At 41.6% G+C, this 22,345-nt stretch overlaps 1 protein-coding gene across 1 annotated transcript in view; it reads right to left on the reverse strand.

Moving 5' to 3' along the window:
• The window catches only part of adgra1b (adhesion G protein-coupled receptor A1b), a 204,943-nt gene that overhangs the window by 39,151 nt on the left and 143,447 nt on the right, over positions 1-22,345 (reverse strand). The window contains exons 13-14 of the mRNA XM_086164570.1: positions 20,600-20,855; positions 19,860-20,068 (exon numbers count right to left, since the gene is read on the reverse strand). Of these exons, the coding sequence (XP_086020696.1) occupies positions 19,860-20,068; positions 20,600-20,855 (465 nt within the window). The remainder of the gene's footprint in view (positions 1-19,859; positions 20,069-20,599; positions 20,856-22,345) is intronic.

Here is a 22,345-nt window from a genome sequence, read left to right on the forward strand (position 1 = left end):
TCTGCAACTCGACTCTACCGTTAGCGTAACAAGTCGTCGCCATTTAGACCCCAAGCCCGACACTTATGTTTGGGGAAACTCCCCGCGGTCCATTCAAGCTGAAGAAGCCTTTTGGTTGAGAAGACTGGGAAGAAAGCCAAGTGAATAAGAATAAGAATAAGAACAACTTGCCGAAGTTGCCGAGAAAAAGATTTCAACAAGAATGAACCAGGAAATAGAATTATCTTTACACCGTCCGAGTAGCAAAGGGCTAATCTAGAAGTTAGCCGCAGAGGGCTACAGTGTTCTTGGTCTCTGGATCCATCACTTTTATTCTACCGAGGTAGCTTTTCGGAGAGCGCGCTTGAGGTCAAAGCACATTCACTTCTGATATCTAAAAACCCGACGGGTACGAAGGATCTGCGAGATCTGAACGATATTGTTGTTTTTGTCACTGGACCTGTAATGAGTTGGCTACGATAACGTTGCCGTGGTTAAAAGTTAATTAAGAAAAGGACAGAGGTAACATCCGGACGGCACCAGGTGGAGGATGGAAAACCTCTTAGTACCTCTGGCTGAGGAACAAAAACAAACTTAATCAGAAAGATAGACATCAGAGGCGTAAGAGAAGAGGATCTTTAGCGGCGTGTGAAGAAACATCCGGCTAGGAGAGTTTGGACCGATCATACAAAAATCAAATAAATTAAGAGAAAAAGCCGGACTGGGGATATTTCAGGTGATGGTAGAGTTTTGCAAAGAGAGCCACCGTAGAGAAGGTAATGCTGGGTGATTCAGGGGATTGTTTTAATCCATACTGAGTGGCAGAGAAATGGTAATAATACATTTATTCAGAGATGTTCTATCCAGCGTGGCTTTACGTGAAACACTTTTCCGAGACCCCGAAACCTCCAGAAAAATGTGAAATATGAAAATGGCAGCTCCTACACGGTTGTGTTTCATGCCATTTCATAAAAATACTTGCCTCTGCAAAACTCAAGTTTGCAGATAAGGATAATATAGTGAAACAATAGAAATACGGACATTTTGCGGACCATAAGCCTCTACTTTTTTTTGCACGCTTTGAACACTGCGACTTAAACAACGATGCGGCTAATTCATGTTTATTTTTTGAGCAATCGAGCTTCCAACAAAACATTGTCAGACCAATGACATTACAGTGAAATTTTGAGACCGTTCAAATCCGAAGACATTGAAAAGGACGACTTTTTATTGCGCAGGAGGAAGACCAAGCTAGCGATCAGCTAGCCGGTGCGGCTTATACTCAGGTGTGCTCAATAGTCCATGAATTGCGGTACTACTGCTACTGCTAATAATAATAATGATAACGATACAACCCAAAGGTCCAAAAAGAAACAGGGAGGCTAAACTAAAACGTGCAATCACACAAGTATTGCTGCGTTACCCTTTCGCAAGGTGCTTAACATCTGCTCAGAAGCAACCACTTTCTGGGGCATCATATGCAGCTGCATATACAGCTGGGTTAATGTGAAGAAGGGCAATGCTGGAATGCATGCTCAGCAGAACCTTGAAGAAATAAAGGTTAAAAACAACCTTAAAGCGGGCAGAGCTGAGTAACCGGGGGGCTGGAGGGGGCAGGAGTGGAAGCCAGGAGGACGGATAATGCCCCCCGGGAGCAAAAGTGTGAAAAATAGAATATATTGCAGCAGGCAACAGCAGATTTAACGCCTTTATTATCTGACAATTACACGTTTTATAAATCTAATGCACAATGTCTCATATGTCTATGTTGAAAAAGTTTTCAACAAGCACTTTTATGATGCATTTCACCGTACGGCACGACAGAAGCTGACCGTAAAGGTGCAATTCCCGCGTTGACCTAGCTGTCACGATGACTGATAGGCTATTGGCGTAGCTCGCGGCGCGCTCGGGAAAAAAAAAAAAAAAAAAAAAATTCCACTCTGTTGTGCTCTTCCTTACAAAGCCAACAGCAGAATGTCAAGTAGGGACGGGAGCGGTTTCAAATGTGATTGCTTCAGGCCAGTTATTATCATTAAGGCATTGCATCACGGCGGTCGCTTTATTATCGCGTCTGTTGGACAGGAAAATATGACCGGCCATTCGACGGCACGATTTATCGAAGCTAGGCGGCGTACGTGGCGGTTTAGCTCGGTCTGGATTAGCGCTCGCATGTAACATGTAAACATGTAACTCCGTCGTCCCCGAGTCCGAGCTGCCGAAACGACCCTTTATCCCCCCGTTTATGTTGCGCTCTACAACTTTAATCCACGATCTACCCCTCCCACGCCAAAATCAGATTATAAGAGTCAATTAAGTTAGTCTGGTCCGTAATCTCATCGCGCGGGCACAGTGGGCGCAAGGTTATCAGCCCTGCGAAATGAAATGGGACAAACATACGGCCGATCTTTGCGGACCAGCAGGCGATGCGTCCAAAAAAAAAAAAAAAAATCGAGATTTTTAATTGTCATTGCGTCTCGGAGCATGTACGAAAATAAAACAAATGGACAAGAAAATACAACCTGTTAAAGCTACATGTTACTGATGCCGAAACAGCAGAATCTGTCGTCACAAATGCACGCGCCTTTTTCAAAAAATTTCAAGCTAGGAAGGAAAGAGATGAAAATAAAAATTAAAATCCTGTACTGAACAGGCTTCAGGTTCTCAGCTCCCAGCCAGTGCTGTATTTTATCATCCTTGAGTAGCCGTGCACAGGCTGGAACACAACCAGACTGAGTGTGCAAATCAAGCCCGCTCTGGCTTTCCCGGCACGCCACGGGATAACAGAGCGAGACAGGACATTGGCGGGGAAAAACAAACCCTGGACTTGACCAGTCTGGGAAAAAAAAAAGACATTCACCATTAACACAGGTCATCGGTGTTTCAGTGGCAACTCGTCCCTTCTGCAAACGTAGCTTTTGAGATACGACCGCGGTCTTAATCGGCGTCTCGCCCGTCGATCGCTCGGCGGGCGTAGGAGGCAAACAAGCCCCGCGATAAAGGGAATAATCAAGTCACAGAAACCGAGCGCGCGTCAGTCAAATCAACAAGCATTATGAGCTGATGAGGAACTTCGACGAGCATAAAAGAGAATCCCCTCTCGACGAGCGTATAGGCTCGGGCAGATCAGTCGCACTGTATTTATCTCATCAAACATCAAGCGGGTATTGTTTCATTAGCATTAATTTCTCCGGAGCGTCACGTTAGGGGTGTTGTATTTAGCTTTAGGTGAATCTTAATTCCTGCAGAGAAATTGGCAGTGTCCCTTGTTTTGTGGAGACGTTCAAAGAGCCCCGTGCACATTTCTAAACTCGCAAACTTAGCAGTAGCTCTAAATGCCTCGCAGGTTTAACCTCCGTGCAAAAGAACGCTCAAAGATGCTGAAATAATCGCTTTTTTTCGTCAACTTTTATGTATTTGAATGATTCGCCGAGGACGACGCCGTCTTAGACACACGTGATCGGATATTTTTACTGGCAACCCGATCAGATGGCGAGCTGGCCGCTTCTACGGCTGTTTACTGAAAAGCCGCGCTGCAAAATCCGGAGGGGGGGGTTTCACTGCTTCTCTCAAAGGTCCTGAAAATCTGACACATCTTAAGCGAAGCTGCGGCTGAGTATCATTTTATCGGATCTGAACTAGATTCAAATCCCTTATTGAATATCTTGTTTTTTTTTTTTTTTTTTTGGTTGATATTAATAACTAAACCTAATATGCAATAGAGATGATAGCAAATGTTGACTATGAAAGCAGACAGGGTGCATTCTGAATTGAATTAATTGTAAATACATGAAGCTCAAACTTCTTCTAACACCATATCCCCAGTTAATATGGCATTTTAGGCGTCGGTTTTACACGACCTTGCTCAAAACAGCAAGTACACACATGGCAACCCAAAAGCAGATTGTTAAATGAGCCATTGCAAATGGAAGGGCGGCTAATCATGACAATAGCTGAAGGGTGTCAAACCCCTGGAAATAACACATTACTTCATTTATTCATTTAGACATACAAATCTAGGAAATTGCAATTTGCTGCTGGAGTGGGCTGGAAAAGAAAGCAGCGTAAAAAGAAAAAAAAATAATAGAAAAGTTCAATCCAGGCAACCATAAACTAGCATAAAAAACATCATCGCAAGAAGAACAGAGCATTTGACACAGACCATAAAGGGATCAAGGATAAAATGAATATTGGAAAATCAAACAAAACGTTAGAAGAGGTAGCGCCGTTCTGCAAAAGCTGATTTTTGCGATACTTTTAAATGTTTCGATTATTGGCGAGAATGCTGATTTGAATATCCGGCACAGTTCATTCCAAGCTGGTGCAGCCCGGCAGATTTACCGAACTTACTCAGGGTGCTTGGGATGGTAATATATATATATATATATATATATATATATATATTTTTGTTTTCTGTTGACTTGTTTATTGCAGCCGCCGGGTGCTGTACCTTTACCTTTACAATGGAAATCGACTGCAGCAAAGCCTGCGTGATGAAAAAAAATCAAATCCTTCCTTGTTAAATGTCGTGTAATCAGTGGAACCGCCGGAAATACTTGAGTTTGCAAACAGCGGATGTAAAATTTACTATTCAAGTCATTGACATTTTTAATTTTAACCCCCCTGCAACAAGGCGACTTGATAGAGTTGAATTAAAATGCCAATTTGAAGTTGTTTTTTTTTGTACTCTTACGAGCACGGGTCGAAGGAAACTAGCACGGAAAAATATCAGGAAAATATCCATCAAATATACATAAATATATATATTACATTAAGTTTAATTGAGGGGCACCGAGCAAACATTAGGTGATTAACATATATTAACTAATGATGATGCCATTCATCATGTCAACTGACAAATGCTACAGTTCAAGCAGGCATTGCAATCTGCACCCTGGATGTTTTTTTTCCCATCCTCCGTTTTATTAATGAAAGCCAGCGAGTGCACGTGCGTCAAATGTGCTTGCTAGCTTTTCGGATGAATAAATTAAGCTGATATATACATCTGAGACGGCTTGAATTATCGTATTATCAAACCTTGGTTTCGCCCCGTCGTCGTTGTTTGACACCTCCCCATCTCCTCCATTCAAAAATACAAGTGTAATCCGTACATGCATACTGCTATGTGTGTGTGTGTGTGTGCAAGTGTGTGCAAGTGTGTGTATAAGTGATAAAGAGAGAAATAAAAGACAGGGAGGTAGATATGGGTGGTAAGTACGGTCTGAGAGGGGTGACTCATCCCCTCCAAAGGCTATGGACTATAAAATGGTCAGTGCATGCAGTTGTACGTGTGCACGCTCCAGCAGTGCGTGCACGCTCGTGGACGATCACATTCACGGATGCAGCAGCACAGCGAAGCCAAACGAAGGCGCACACCCATGCAAGAACCACCTTGGCTTCCTTCCACATACATCTTACACTCTGCACACACAGCGCGCGCACACATTACACCCATCTGCACTCCGTTACCTTGTTACGACACACTTTGCCAAAACATGTTTTTTTTTTTTTTTGTTTGTTTTTTTTCTTCCCTGTAACAACGATTAAATTCCAGCAAGTTGTGCTCCGCTAACAATAACAGCCATCGTGTCCGAGGGGACGCACTAAAAGCTTTGCCTCTGCAAAGCGGCGCGGTGAAAACTGCTTCCTAAACAACACATTGCTCTCCGGCTGCAGTGGCCTTAGTGGGTAAATAAGCTTATATTTGCCTGCGCGGTGCTGGTACTTATGCAGAGCTCACACATGCATCTGTTGCTGTCCACCATTTTCATGTTCTCTTTTCACTCTTGCAAACCTCGAGCAGCTCTTCTAACGCTGGTTGACATTAAAAAAAAAAAAAAAAAAAAAAAAAAAAGAAAACAGAATTCTGGGTATTTGATGGCTCTTTTTTTCTATCACCATAGAAACCACATCACTCCTCAGCTTTTCGGACCATAATGCACGTTTGCCGGTAGGAGGTTTTGTTACTGTTGTCACAGAAGTTGGTGATAAAATGCTTAAAAAAAAAAAAGGTAAATTGATGGCCAGCTGCGATGCTTTTTATAGTCCTACAAGGAAGTGTGACCAGTGGTGGATTGTTGCGGCCGTGTTCTCCAACTGTGACAGCATTTGCCCTCGTGAGACAAAGGTGCGGAGAGAATGGAAGGGCCGCAAGGGGGATGTGCTGGAAGGAACGTGCTCAACCGTGCAAAAAAATAAAATTTAAAAAAAAATAAATAAATAAAAATAAAAAAATTAAAAAATTTAAAAAAAATTTAAGAAAAAATTGTCACAGAAGTTGGTGATAAAATGCTTGAAAAAAAAAAAAAAAAGGTAAATTGATGGCCAGCTGCGATACTTTTTATAGTCCTACCAGGAAGTGTGACCAATGGTGGATTGTTCTCCAACTGTGACAGCATTTGCCCTCGTGAGACAAAGGTGCGGAGAGGATGGAGGGGCCGCGAGGGGGAATGCGCTGGAAGGAACATGCTCAACCGTGCAAAAAATAAAAAAATAAATAAAATTAAAAAATTAAAAAAAAAAAGAAAATAAAAATAAAAATAAAAAAAATAAAAAAATAAAAAAAGAATTGTCACAGAAGTTGGTGATACAATCCTTAAAAAAAAAAAAAAAGGTAAATTGATGGCCAGCTGCGATGCTTTTTATAGTCCTACAAGGAAGTGTGACCAGTGGTGGATTGTTGCGGCCGTGTTCTCCAACTGTGACAGCATTTGCCCTCGTGAGACAAAGTTGCGGAGAGAATGGAAGGGCCGCAAGGGGGATGCGCTGGAAGGAACGTGCTCAACCGTGCAAAAAAATAAAATTTAAAAAAAAATAAATAAATAAAAATAAAAAAATTAAAAAATTTAAAAAAAATTTAAGAAAAAATTGTCACAGAAGTTGGTGATAAAATGCTTGAAAAAAAAAAAAAAAAGGTAAATTGATGGCCAGCTGCGATACTTTTTATAGTCCTACCAGGAAGTGTGACCAATGGTGGATTGTTCTCCAACTGTGACAGCATTTGCCCTCGTGAGACAAAGGTGCGGAGAGGATGGAGGGGCCGCGAGGGGGAATGCACTGGAAGGAACATGCTCAACCGTGCAAAAAATAAAAAAATAAATAAAATTAAAAAATTAAAAAAAAAAAGAAAATAAAAATAAAAATAAAAAAAATAAAAAAATAAAAAAAGAATTGTCACAGAAGTTGGTGATACAATCCTTAAAAAAAAAAAAAAGGTAAATTGATGGCCGGCTGCCATGCTTTTTATAGTCCTACCAGGAAGTGTGACCAATGGTGGATTGTTCTCCAACTGTGACAGCATTTGCCCTCGTGAGACAAAGGTGCGGAGAGGATGGAGGGGCCGCGGGGGGGATGCGCTGGAAGGAACGTGCTCAACCGTGCAAAAAAATAAATACGCAGAGTTCGTCAAGCAAAACAGCTTGTAGCATGGGCGGCGGTGAAAAGCGGCGATAGATAAGCAGATGAAGAGTGATAGCATAATATGGATGAAAATCGTCGCGGCGGGAGCGACGTATTAATCACCCCCCCCCGACCGCACTTCAACTCGGGAAACCACTCAAATGCTTCCCCGTCCCTCCGTCTCCACCGCAGTAATATTTTCCTCCATTTTGATTACAGATTGCTTGTGGTAATCTTAGCCCAGTCCCCTTTTCACCATTTGACGCTGCCGCAATCTGCACGTTTTAGGAGCAAGCGACACACACACCCTACCCCCTCTTTAGCAATTTACATGTTTGCATCTGGTTAATGCTGCGTGTGAAGCGACGTCAAAGGCTCGGGATGGTGGAAAAAAAAAAAAAAGGAGAATCGTATTGCTCAGATTAGTTTTCACCTTTGATACTAAAACTCATTGCTCAAATGCGGGGATTGGGTTTTGGAAGGAGGATTCGTGGCAAGCTTTGAAGTTGAAGCGAGGAGATAAAAAAGAGGCGTCTTTGTGGAAACACTGACGCGTGATTCACGCGGGTGAAGACATATCCACACACACACACACACACACACACACACACACACACACATACACATCCTCCTCACCCACTGACATTCTTCTTTACATGCATCTTGACAGTGAGTGTATGAGCTCAATGCCAGATGCAGAGAAGCACAAAGCGGGGGGGGGGGGGAAACAAAAAAAAAAAAAACAACTTGAGATCACAATGCTTTTCCAAATGAACACAGTAAAAATAATTTATCCTAGAAAAAAAAAAGACACAAAAAAAAAAAAAAACCATAAGCCCTCAATAGCGCTCGCAATGCGCTTTTTATCGCAATTAACACACTAATGATCGAGGCCAATGGGAGTCACAAAGACAAATTCCCGTCTAGCTTTGAGACGTTTCGAGATCTGCTCGTACATGAGGGACGCGGATGTGAAAAGATGTGAAAAAAAAATCATATTGTTAAAGGGATCCGACATTGATGTGCGACGGGAGATTTTCGAGCATTTTGGGATACATGCGGCAGTCAAACCTCAGAAATGAGGCTTCTTTTAAAAAGAAAGCACGATTTTTTTTTTTTTTTCGGTGGGGAGATCAGTGTGGGAACGTCACGACTCAACACATTACGCTTTAATCAAACAATTTTTGAAAGTTGGGATTTTTTTTAGTAGGTCATCACATAGCCGGTTATGGCTTAAGGCTTAAAATTTGGTATTTTATATTAGGAAAAAAAACAAAACAGTTTTCATTAAAATCATGATGTTACATAAACTTTTCCAACCTTTTACATTGCTTCCTGGTTGCCAATAAAAACAGGATACAAATAAAAACAAATAAAAATTTGAGGATTTCAAAAACAAAAAAATATCTTTATATGTAATTTTCTTTATGGTCTAATATAGTTTGAATAATCTTATCTGGCAATACATATGCTAGGTGCCAATCATATGGATTCATTGATTTATTATTAGCTTTTAAATATGAATATTAAAATATTAATATTTTTTCCAAATTATTTTTCTTCACCCAAATGCAGGTGTTATAATCAGACTGAATCAGATTGCACATTGAAAAAAATAATTCTGCAATGGAATCAAGAGAGAGGAGTTGGTTGAATGCGGTTTGCACAATGAACAATCACAAATCAACTCAGCTTTGCTATAACCTTGATTTGTCACTTCCAATAATTGAACTTGCGTCTTTATCTCTGATTTTCATTTCCTGCCTGACAAACTGAGAATCCTCTTCACAAACAAAATGCACTTTATCTGAATCTGGTTTAATGATTTCCTTTAAAGCTTGTTCTCTAATTAAATGACTGACTAATTTTATTATTTTATTTTTTTTTATTTGTTTTTGCTTTTTCATTAAATGTTATTTTTTTCTGAAGTAAATTTGCACATTTTAGTTGGAATTTCTTAAAGAAAACAAAACAAAAAAAAAAATTGAAAAAATGAATATATTGTTATATTAAGTTGCAGTGAGTCAGCACTGTGTCTGCAAGGCTCTGCATGTGTCATTTTTTAATTTAAGGCTGGCCGGTCCCCAAAAGCTAGACTCGTCCCCCCCTAGGGTTGGTGGTTTCTCCAAAGACCCGGCTACTTTGATTTTAACAAATATCATTTAAGACATTTTCCGCTGCAGGTTACTGCATTATACCAAGCATTTACAGCTCCTGCAGACTGGCTTAAAGAAAAGTACGGCGCCCCTGTTCGGGTAATTATGGACCAAGTAGCTCAGTGTGACTCACAGATGTGTTTTAATACTTTGTAGACAACAAAAGGGCTCTCTGGCACAGAGGAATAAGCTGTAGCTGGCTGTGGGCTACACACACATGTTCGCTGGTCGTAGTCCCTTCATGGGATTTGACGACAAAATAAAAATATATCTCTCCGGCGTTTTCCTTTGAGATTGTTCCCCCCTCTCTCCTGTTAAGTGCAATGTTCCCACTTGGTAAGTCCTTTTAGGCTGTGTGCAAAACAATGTAACGTAATGTTCCTTGTCACATTTCATCAGATGGCAGTCATAATTAAAAGTAGTTGTGTGGAAAAAGTTGAATCGGATCATGAGTTAAGAGTGAGAATATTTAGAAAAAATAGGATCATGAGCTAAGAGTGAGAATCTTTGAAAAAAATAAAACTAAAAAATCAGATCATGAGTTAAGAGTGAGAATCTTAAAAAAAAATGGGATCATTAGTTAAGAGTAAAAATCTTTTTAAGAATTCTAAAAAAATCAGATCATGAATTAAGAGTGAGCATTCTAGGAAAAAAAATCAAATCATGAGTTAAGAGTGAGAATCTTTAAAAAATTTGAAAAAAAAAATCAGATCATAAGTTAAGAGTGAAAATCTTTAAAAAAAAAAATTGGATCATGAGTTAAGAGTGAGAATCTCCAAAAAAAAATATACATATATGATAATGAGTTAAGAGTGAAAATCTTTAAAAAAATTAAAAATCGGATCATGAATTAAGAGTGAGAATGTTTTAAAAAAATTGGATCTAGAGTTAACAGAATCTTTAAAAAAAAAATTGTATTATGAGTTAAGAGTGAGTATCTTTATATAAAATAAATAAATAAATTAATTAAAAAAAAAAAAAACTTGGCCCAATTCACCGCATTCCCCCCTTAAAAAAAACTGCAGGACCCCTAACTAGAAATCTGAAGGGCTCTTAATAGACCTTGCCAAAAGATATACCCCTGTGTCTGTCATGTTATTGCTTCCCCCTTGAAATTATGTAAGTCTCATTTTCTGCTGTCCTTATCTTTCTCCCAGGAGTGCTCAGGGGGGCACATTGCATCAATAGCTGCTCCCTAATTAAAAGCCAAGCAACCGGGAGCAGCAGCAGCAGCAGCAGCTCCACGTTCATACAGTAGATTCAGAGATGCACGGCTCCGGGGCAAAGCGTGGAGATGGATGGACTTTTACCGAGAGATTAGGGCCACAGGGTTAAGATGTTAAAGGTTGCGCTGATCATGATTGGTTTTGACCGTGATGTATAATAAATTACATGTGAGAGCACCATCTTTCAAGTCTATTATGGAAATGAGCGGCCACTTTAACCTCTTTGTTTTTTTTTTGACGCAATGAACTCACTAGTCTAGATCGGACGCGCCGACGGTCGACCGAACATCAACGTGACCGCGGGGGGATGGATCTCAAAATGCTGCGGTAATAAAGAAAAACAGAAATAAAAGCTGCTAATGTGTTTGTGTACAGCAACCGGCGCTCTGCACAAATACGGCAGTCCGATTGAAAGCTCGGTGACGGAAACTCAAACAGAAGCAATGGGAAGAAAAGGGAAAGACGGGGGGGGGGGGAGCTGTTTACATAGCGTGCCCTCATTTCTCTCAGGCTTCGTCTGGGGTTCGGAGAGGGTCGCGCCGTCAACCGGGGAACAGCTGGTGAGAGAGGAGACGGGTGGGGTGATGGGAGAAGAGAAGGAGGAGACACTGAACAGAAGCCATTTCTGATCACTTGCCATATTATGACGGGAACGGTACTTTTCCAAGCGCTTTGGTTGACATCCGTGTGACAGCACCGCCCCCCCCCCCAAAAAAAAAAAAAAAAAAAAAAAGAATCTTACTACACTTTTATACCCTGCTAATCGGGTAAAAATAATGTATGGAAACACCATCGGGTTTATTAGTAAAGCACAGACAGCTTCATGTGGATTCATGTGCTAAAAAAAACAACAAAAAAAACTGTTGCACCATTTTGGCTGCCAGTTAATGAGTGACTGTATGTAAACAACATCAAAGCTGTGAGACCACGTGATGGTCCATTAACTTTCTTGACACACACACACACTTCATATGTATGCACACACTTCAAGTGCAACAATCCTAATGCTGCTTGCAGCACTACAACAATCTTTCATACAGTCCGCCTGGTCGGATACATAATTGAAATAACAATAGGTTAAAGCAACACAGTTTGAAAGCAGGCTAGAAAAATACATATTCAATTGGAAAGTACACACATCTGATGAACTGGGAAATAGTCACAGGCTTTTATTGTGCCATGAAATTTAGAGACGGCAGCTCTCGGGTTCGGTGGACTCAAAAACAATCTTAAAAAGCAAGGACACGACACTACAGTACAGTGATCCCTCGCTGTAACGCGGTTTACTTTTCACGGTTTCGCTACATCACGGATTTGCATCGTGCATTGTGTTCTGCATTCTGATTGGCTGAAAAGTCACTCCGCTTCTTCTCTACCTGTGCGTCAATAACGTCGCAGTTTAATATGTGCACGTACGTAAAACAGCTCGCCAAATTTACATCACGTGCGTGCGAATTCTCTTGCGATTTCGAGTTTCTCTAAAAACCCATAATGTTGACAGAACGCTCTGGACCGACAAAAACACCTGCGGCAGGAAGATGCTATTTATCGCAGATAAAGTTAAACTTCTGGACATGCTAAGGGAAGGTAAAAGCGGCTGTAGGTCGGCATTACGGAATTAACGAATCCTCCGTTCGTTCCATAAAGAAGGAAGAAAAAAACTTAAGGACGACAGCAGCAATGTATAATAGGGTATTTAATTGTTTAATAATTGTAAAAAAAAAAAAAATAAAGGTTTCTACTTCACGGATTTTGCAATCACGGGTTCTTTTTGGAACGTAACCCCCGCGAAAAACAAGGGTATACTGTACAACCATAGCAGCATCTCTGGGTTAGAGATATAAGACAGAAAAAAATATAAGACTCAAAAAAAAAAATTGAGAGAGATAAAAAATAGAAAAATAAATATATAGAAAGAAAAAAAAATTAAAGAATAAGTGAAAAGTGGAAAAAAAAAAATTGCATTGTACTGTATGTGAGGTATGAGTGTTTAGGTTTGTGCCGAAAAAGTGCGATGGGGTTAAATCTCCTTTGTTTTTTTTTTGACTTGATTCTCCTAAACCGCTTCCTTGATGGTAAAAAAATGTTGGCTTCCACCACCATCACGAGGGCAAAACCCGACCCCTGAGATAAACGGTGGTCTGCGAGCTCCGAACTCATTAGTCCGGGGAGAAAACAATCTGCATGGCACGTCAGGTTGCCGGCCCGTCGGCTTCGGGGCTACTGGGGAGCTGCTGGAGGAGCCAGACGCTTCCCCTTTCACACCAGAGCAAGTCTGCTGCCCGCAGTCAGCAAACACACAAGTCAAATCAGAGCAGGAGCATCAGGGAAATGTCTGAAGTGCACACACACACACACACATATACACACACACACCAATCCTCATGGCATGAAATAATTATGACATCGAATCTGACTTCATGCCCATGAGTAGAATAAGACTGCATGCACCGGTGTTGTGCTGAGGGATTAAGCCCTCGTTCTAGATTAAATCACAAAATTACATTTTAAACCAGGACTAAAGAATAAAATAGTCTTGGTCTTTTCCTAGTCCTGAGTTAGATAATGTAATATCTCGAAGGGTGGACTGGAGCTAAATCCGAGTCTGAGAAAGGACGTACATTAAACCTGAATATTCGCAGGATTCACCTCAGATTAAACGCAGATTACCGTGACCAGACTCGAGATCGGTCCGACACGGGATCGATCTGATCTTTTGTGATCGTTTGCCAAGGAAACAAAAATATTCCGTTCTAAGTCGGCTTGGGGAACCCTCTTTACCTCCTTCCTTCCTGACAGGTCCTCGTAACCTTCAGGTTGTTTTGCCATGTGGGACCTTCTTGCACGAAACAGCAGATTTGTGTGACGCAATTGAACGTTCTCTACGAGAGAAAGGATGGCGTGAAAATTCCGCTTATCCCACCAACGTGCTGTTCTGTGCATACAGGAATTTCCTTTGAGTAATTGGCCGTGTTGATAGAAGTCACATTCCTACCAAGTGTCCTTCAGCAGAGGATGCAGAGCCGCACAGGGATAATGAAACCATGTTTTGTTTTTTGTTTTTTTCCCATAAATGTGCAAGGTGTGTGCGCCCCTGCTCTGGACAGCAGAAGATGGAGGATTTTCATCTTGACTCCATATCTTTTTTTTTAATTTTTTTTTTTATATATATATACACTGCTCGAAAAAATAAAGGGAACACTTAAAAAACACATCCTAGATCTAAATGAATGAAATATTCTTATGAAATACTTTGCTCTTTACACAGTTGAATGTGCTGACAACAAAATCACACAAAAATGATCAATGGAAATCAATTGTATCAACCCATGGAGGTCTGGATTAGGAATCACACTCAAAATTAAAGTGTAAAAACAAACTCCAGGCTGATCCAACTTTGATGTAATGCCCTTAAAACAATTCAAAATGAATCTGTGTTGCTTCCTGAGTGGACACTATGATTTCACACAAGTGTGATTGACTTGGAGTTACATTGTGTTGTTCAAGTGTTCCCTTTATGTTTTTGAGCAGTATATTTTGTAATTTTACACTCATGAAAACTCAAGTTTCTCATGAATGATCAGCCACCCTCTTCCCCGTTCTGGGTTGGAGATACCGACTGCTGCTGCTGCTGCTGCTGCAGGTGCAGAGGGCTTCCCCACCTGAACTGTCCAGATGGTCATCATCTGGAAAACCTTCCAAGGGCTTGTTTGCTTTCAATAATCCCGGTCAACAAGTCTCCCCGGTCATCTGTCTCTGGTCTAACCGGGGGTCCCCCACCTGCCACCAAACGCTTCCCATAAGTGACATTTCATTTATTTATTCATTTGTTTGTTTGTTTCTCTGCTGTTTGTATTCAGTTATATTATACTTTAAACAAATTACATTGCAAAAGGTGTCCACCCTTTCCTTTGACATTACTACTTCCTTTCCCTGCTTTAGATTATGGGTTCAAACTGGTGTTTGCATGCAAACACACACACACATTACATTACATTACAGTCATTTGGCGGATGCGTTTATCCAAAGCGACTTACAAAAAGTGCAATTCAGTCACCGAAGATTCAAACTAGCAGTAGTCGGAAGTCAGAAGTGACATACATACATAAATATGAATATATTTATTTCTTCGTTTTTTTTTGTTTTGTTTTTTTCGTGGGGGAGGTTGCGGGTGGTGCTTGATGAAGAGGTATGTTTTCTGCATACAACACACACACACACACACACACAGCGTCGGAGTTCATCCATTCATGACCTATACAATTAAGGGTTTACGATTAAGCTAATTTTTTGGACTGGAGGTGGGAAACCCACTCAGAAACACTTTCCTGTGAGGCGGAAAGCGGTAGCCGCTGCGCCATCGCGCCGAAAGTATATATTGCTAAAGTGCAATGCTAAAGTATATATTGAAATATCTCAACCCAGATTTTTCGAAGCCCCCCCTTTCCAAGTCTGAGACTCAGTAGTCTTGAGCCAGTTCATCTGAATTTAAGACACTGGATTAGCGTGGATTAATTTAAACCAGCTAATCTTAGTCCTGGTTTTTACACAAGCTCTGAATGTGGCGCCAAAAGCTGTGGCGAAACTGGATAAATTAGCGGCTGGTGAGGGGCCGGATTATCCCGGATGACCCATTAGAACAGGAGAGCAAGGGAGGCGAGGGGTGAAAGGTAAACGGTGCTAACTGAGCTGGAGATAATTAGCGTTTACTTTTAGCATTGATACGACAACGCCGACGACCCGAAAGTCACAGATGAGCGACATTTCACGGGACTCCGTCCCCCAACGTCGGTTCTGTTGATCTTTCCGCAACAGCGCATCTTCTCCGATGACCCGTTTCTATGTCACATAAACTCTTTGCCTTTATTTGACTAAATTCGCAAGCGGGAAATCTCACCTTTTCTGTGTCAACAGACCTCGCTTACTTCGTCTAGAGATTTTGTTTCATCATGGTTTCTCGTCAGCCATGAAACATCTATAACAGCAAAAAGCGCAATCCATTTTAATAAAGCGCTGCATTTCTGGGAAAGTACTATAAGTGGCAATTATGAAAAGAAGGACTTCACGTCTCGGAGGTTGGAATCCCATCACGACCTCATCTAAACAAAAACATAAATTTGGCAGAAGTAGCGGTGAAATAAGGACACTTGGAAAACAAAGAAAAAAAAAAACGGTATATTATAGCGAATGCAAATGTCATGTTGTGACAGATATGTGTTTTAAAATAGTCAAAAAAAAAATCATCTTCTGAAATTACGGGAGACGTAGCACTTTTAGACTGAACGTCAAGGTGTTTTCCAAGACAGAGAAACATCCACAAAGACAAGAGAGAGATAAACGCTGGGTCTGGAAAATTATTAACCCTCGTGGAAATCACACAAAAATGCTGTCAAATGATACAGTAATAGATGCGCAACGGCGCCTTAAAGTAGAGATGGAGGCTCGAAGGTCCCGATGTCAAAATTGTTTTCTTCCCAAAATATCCGGCATGGAGCATTACTTCGAAAATAACTTCCGATCTATTCCTCGGAGTGATTCACACTCGTACTGCCACAGAAAATATATCTTGACGTCATCACTTTTTCCACTCTATGTATGTATCCATGTTCTTTCCAACACCTTGTTATACAACTCACCACAAAAAAAAAAAAAAACAAAAAAAACAAAAAAAACAACATGTAACCTTCAATATCCCAACTATTTTACACAAATGCATTCAAATGAGATCTACCATGTTGTTGAAACCGGTCACCTGCTCTACTGTAACCTTTGCCAACGTGTTCTGCAGCGTATTTCCACTTGGGTTCACACATTCATCCCATGCTATACGCTGGGCGGGATCACATCTCTGAACAGCTCTTCCCTTAGGCCTTAGGCTCTTTGTTATGACTGGATACGTACAAAAGCCCATAACCCCCCTGTGTGTGTGTGTGTGTGTGTGTGTGTCTCCATCGTTCCCCTCGTTTGAAAGGTCCGCTCCTGCATATTAAACAGTCTGAGGCAGTGCAGCAGCAATCAAAAGCCGTAACTACTTCATCCACATTATCATCTCAATAAATAAATAGACGGATAAATAAAAAATACGACGACCTCACGGAAAACACTCGCTCGCGGAGGTGACGAGGTATGTTTCGGAGGAGGGGTGTGGGGTTAAAAAAAAAAAAAAAAAAAAAAAAAAAAAAGGGGGGGGGTGGCGGTGAAGCTTGTCAGCGTGATGAAGACGGATGATGAGGCTGCATTGCTGTAAACGAGTGAGTCAGCCCTCCCTTCAGACAAACACAGGCCTGTGGGAGGCGGAGGAAGGGGGTCGGAGGAGCGGGGGCTTGGAAATGCATGGGAGCTGTCCGTGGTGCTGAAATCTGGAGCAGCTCAATTTCAACAGGTTCGGGTTCATTTCAGTGCAGGAGCCATAAGAGAGAGAGAGAGAGAGAGGGAGCAATAATAATAAAAAAAAATAAAAAAAAAAAAACTTTTCAAAATAAAGAGAAACGGTGCTTGCGATACCTCAGCTGGATCGGAGATAATATACTTTTGGTGTAACAGGTGAGGGACTGACCTGCTTTCCAGTTGAAGATAAATCAAGAAATAAAGCATAAATTCATTAGTCTGGCCAATTAAAAAAAAAAAAAAGAAGAGAGACTCAGCAGGGGGAAGATAATATATGCCCAAATGAATGCTGGGAGGCTTTTGGTGAGGTTTCCACACACACACACACACACACACACACACACACACACACACATACACTGTCCCAAGTTAGTTATTTGGCATTCTGATCACAAATCCAGGAGAGGACGGTTGTCCAGCAGGTACTTCTTCAATCGTGCATGTGAATGCACACACACACACACACACACACACACACACACACACACACACACACACACATGCATCCATTGCCCCCATAAGATCAAAATGTGAGGAGTCTGGATCAACAGGAATTCCATATTGCATTGTGCCTTTCAGGCAACCCCTCCCGCCCATCTTTTCTTTGAAATTATTCTGTTGCATTATTCATTCTTCAAAGCTGTCATGCTTGGTAGCTAACCCTCTGTCGGTTTGCTCAACATCACAGCACCATGAGATGGATTCTTACACTGTATATTGCAGACTGCTGATCTAACAAGGAATTCAGCTGTATCATTTCCAGGCATTAAGGTGATTCGGCTTTAGCGACGCAACTGCAGACTCCCGGATGCCAGTAAAAAAAAAAAAAAAAAAATCCTTGTCATGTTCACCGGTGGAAACGTCTAACTTCTGTCACGCAGACTTGGCGAGTTCTTACGGGACGCCGGCGCAAACAGTTCGATGTAACAGCTCATCACGCCGCGTGGAAAGCCATTCAGATGGAGGCACTTTCCTTGTGGACACTTCTAAGTGCATGGATTAAAATGGTCAACTCGCAGGCGTGCTGGCAGGCTATTCATCACACTGTGACATGAAACCATTATGCAACAGGTCTGGTACTTGCAGAAGACTCCCTGTAGGCTATAAGGGTCATTGTTGGATTAAAAAAAAATAATAAAAGACAGAGCCCAGAGCATTTTATAGGAGAGCAAACGGAGAGTGATGTCACAAGTCTGTAAATAGGGGTCCTTTTCTCGGGCACTGCAGAGACCAGGCGGGTGTGGTGACTGCATTAGTAGACGCGCAATCCCAGACGCAAAAAAAAAAAAAAAAAGAAAATCATAACGTGGAAAAGCATCATCGCTTCATATGTGACTGTCGTCTACTTGTCAAGACCCGGCTTGAAGTTCAAATCCGAAACAGACGAATGTAAAGCATCTTTTTTTTTTTCTTTTAGAAATAACCATCGTCGCCCCTGACAGCCACGAGGCGCCAACTGACGGCGCGTCTCCCCGGATGAAAAAAAAAAAGGAAAAAAAAATACACGCACAATGACAATGTGACATCTGCTCTCCATCTGACAACAGCTTAGTATTCTCCACAGACACCGCACTCTCTCCCCACATACAGCTCTGTGCCCGCACTCTGTCATTCCTATGCGGCTTTTTTTTTTTTTTTTTGCTTCTTTTCTTTGCCCCAACATACGAGCGATTTGAACAGAGGCTTCATGAAATATGCATTTAAAAAAAAAAAAAAAAAAAAAAAAGACAAGTTTGACATTACAAGCAACATCACTTTTCATGCTCTAGCTTGAAAAAAAAAAAAAAAAAAAAAAAAAAAAAAAAACTGACCTCCCAGTCTAACGAATCCCACTCTTCGGTAAACATCCGGAGGATTTCTTTTCATCCAAAAAAATCGGACCAGACGCGGCGGCTCTACGGAGCGACCGGGCGATGCGATGCCATTGCGCTTTCGGTACGATCCTCATGAAATCAATTTGAACAGGGGGACGCCGCCGTCGGGGAGAAAAGGCATCTCTGCGACGTCGAGACCAACTTGAGAAGAGCAGACGAGCGGCTCTACGCTTTGCAGTCCAACATTTTTTTTTTTTAATTATTTTTTTTTATTTTTTTTGGGTTGCAACCAATTAGAGCACCACTTGCGCTCGGAGGCGAATATCTCCTGACAAGGCGCTCCTTCTCCTGAGCATCGCTTCTCTCCTCTTTCAGTCGCTACGCCGCTTCTTTTCGTGGAAGGGGGGGGTGGGAGGCAAGAAAAAAAAAAAAAAAAAAAAAAGGTGGCAGACTATTCACCGCACGCAACTTCTCGTTTTCCAGCGCATAGCGGGATTTTTTTTTTTTTTTTTTTTTTACGTTGCGCGCACTCCTCCCCCCCTCCAAAAAAAAAAAAACAACCAATAAATCTCCCCCCTCCCCCCTTCCCGGTAGTGCTTTTGACAAATCCTTTCTCCCACCGCCAAGGAGGAGCGAAGATAAAGGAAAAGGGTTTTCTTTTAAAGATCCCCTACATGGAGGGCTTCTCAAAAACACGTGACTCCAGCTATTCTTCGGAGAGAGAGAGAGAGAGGGAGAGAGAGGGAGGAAAGAAAAAAAAAAAAAAAGATACATTTGATGCGTGATGTGGCCCTAAGCGGTGGAGGACGCGTTATGCGTGGAGGGAGGGCATCGGCGTGCAAAAAAAAAAAAAAAAAAAAAAAAAAATGAATGACACCGCCGCCACGCAGCTGGTTACTCACCATGAGCACGGCAAAGTTATTATGGTGGCTGCAGTGAATGGTGGTCGTGTTGCCCCCGGATCCTGTTATGTGGCAGCCCTCTGCCCTCCAGCCACCGTGTCCATCCAGCAGGTCAAAATCCCAGTAGGCTGCGGTGGGGTCTACACCCAGCGCGAAGTGCCTGAGAGCGATAGTAACGGAGTGCACGGCGCTTCCGAGGCTGCACCCATCTGCAAGAGGAAGGGAGAAAAAAAAAAAAAAAAAAAAAAAAAAAATAAAAATAAAAAAAAAAAAAAAACCGTTCAAACCGAGTGGAAAGTGTTTAAGTGGCACGGTAAGAAGAAGACGTGCACATGAGAAAACAACAAAAAAATAATAAATAAAAAATAACAACTCATGCATGCACGCATCCACACGCATGATGAAGCATGATTGTCAGGTTGTTGCTGCAGTTGACATAGTGTTGTGTCAAATCCCCCCCCCCCTTCTTTCCCACCACCTCTACCATCATCATATAGGATATGATTGTGAAATGCGACGTGGGCATGTTCTCTTATTGGGTTTATTTCGGTGAAAAAAAAACGCAAAAAAAAACGCTCAGACACGGAGGCTGGTGTTTCCACATGTTGCGCAGAAGGGGAACTATCAGTCTGTGTAAACATGTCCGAGGCGGCGTTACAGTGCGGCGTTGACATCACCGGCAAGATGTTTTTTTTTTTTTTTTTTTTTTCAAAAAAAAAAAAAAACGGATTTCCTCTTACCTAATTTGGTGAAAGCAACTGGTGTCGAAACACTCCTACGCTTCCCATCGTCGGCGAGATTTGACGAATTCCCCGTGCAGGGGAAGAGTTTCCCATTGCGAAACACAATAAACTGCAGCTTGCAAGTGGAGTTATCAACAGATTGCAACGGAGAGGAGGAGGAAGAGGAGGAGGATGAGGATGGGGAGGAGGAGGAGGAGGAGGAGACGTGCGCACCAGCCAGCGGTAAATGGATTGAGGCGACCGCCACTGAGTTCTGCGGATGGAACAAAAGACAGGAAAATAGAAATTAAATAATGTCTCTCCGAGTTGCGCAACATGGAGAGGTGGGATGGGGGTGGGGGACGCACACACACACACATGCATGCATACATACACAGAAACTCAAAAATTGCTTCTCCGGTGCAGGGCGACCACAACCTAACATAGTACAAGTGACCAACCACGGCATTTTACGCGCTCCGCTGCACCTGTTTGGTCCGGCTCCCTGCCGCAGAGGTGGAAATGGTTCTTACCATTTTCAGCTCCAGGGCACATCAACCACTGCAGTTTGATTTAAAGAGACAACCGGTTCCGATTCCCCCCCCACCCACAAAAATATAAAAAATAATATAAATAAAACCTGCCAACATCCAAGAAACAGCAACAAACAAGGGGAAAACAAAAGGCAATCGACCTTAGATCGAGGGAGTTTCGGCGCTCACCATCTGTGAGCTTGAGTGGATTCAAACTTAGAACCCACGTGTTCCAGGTGTTTGGCGAGGAATCCCGGGAACCTCCGATGACTATCCAAAAAAAGATCAAGATCAACTTCCCCTTGTGGGTGTGTGTGTGTGTGTGTGTGTGTGTGTGTGTGTGTGTCACTCAGGACTCTAATTCTCAGTGCGAGTACAACCGTGACAGGTACTCCTTCGATAATTTGTGTGCCGGAATCTGGATCTGGCCTTTGACACCTGCCTTGGTCAGACTCGATTTCTTCGGATGTGTGAGGCTGCACGGACCCCCGACTCAACTTACAGCGAGAGGAAGATCGAGCCCAATTATGAAAAAAGGCAACCGAAGTTGCCCCGTCAGCGTTTCGGAGCTACATGTCTTGCCCCTCACACTGAACTCAATGTATGCCTCAATGTCATATATAACAGAACTGACTTCTATAAGATAAGATAAACTTTATTGATCCCCATAGGGAAAATTCCTTTATCACAGCAGCATAGCAGTTGTATAAAAAAAAGAAAAAAGTAAATAAATATGAATGTACAGATAAATAGAAAGGCAGAAGACAGGAGAAAGCAAAGCAACAAAAAAAAAAAAAATCCATGAATAGACAGCAGATAAATAGAAAACAACAACAACATCATCAGGAATGACAATGACAATAAAAAAAACAGATAGTGACATATAACATTACCACGTGTAAAAACATGACTTATTAATCAAGGTCAATAGAGCCACTGAAAACAATATCTCATTTGAAATTAGAACAATATCATTTTATATATATATATATATATGCTTATATTTGTGCTTGTGTATATATTTATATATGCATATATGTGTGTTTGTATATGCATGTATATAGGTGTTTTTGTATATATGTATATATGCATATATGTATGTTTGTATACATGTATATATGCACATAGGTGTGTTTGTATATGTCTGTCTACATGCGTATATATAAATATATATATATATATATGTATATATATGTGTGTGTGTGTGTGTGTGTGTATATTTGTATATCTG

The sequence above is a fragment of the Fistularia commersonii genome, chromosome 2, assembly GCF_037954325.1.
Source record: "Fistularia commersonii isolate RoL2024-O1a breed Wild chromosome 2, RoL_Fcom_v1.0, whole genome shotgun sequence".
Lineage (NCBI taxonomy): Eukaryota > Metazoa > Chordata > Actinopteri > Syngnathiformes > Fistulariidae > Fistularia > Fistularia commersonii.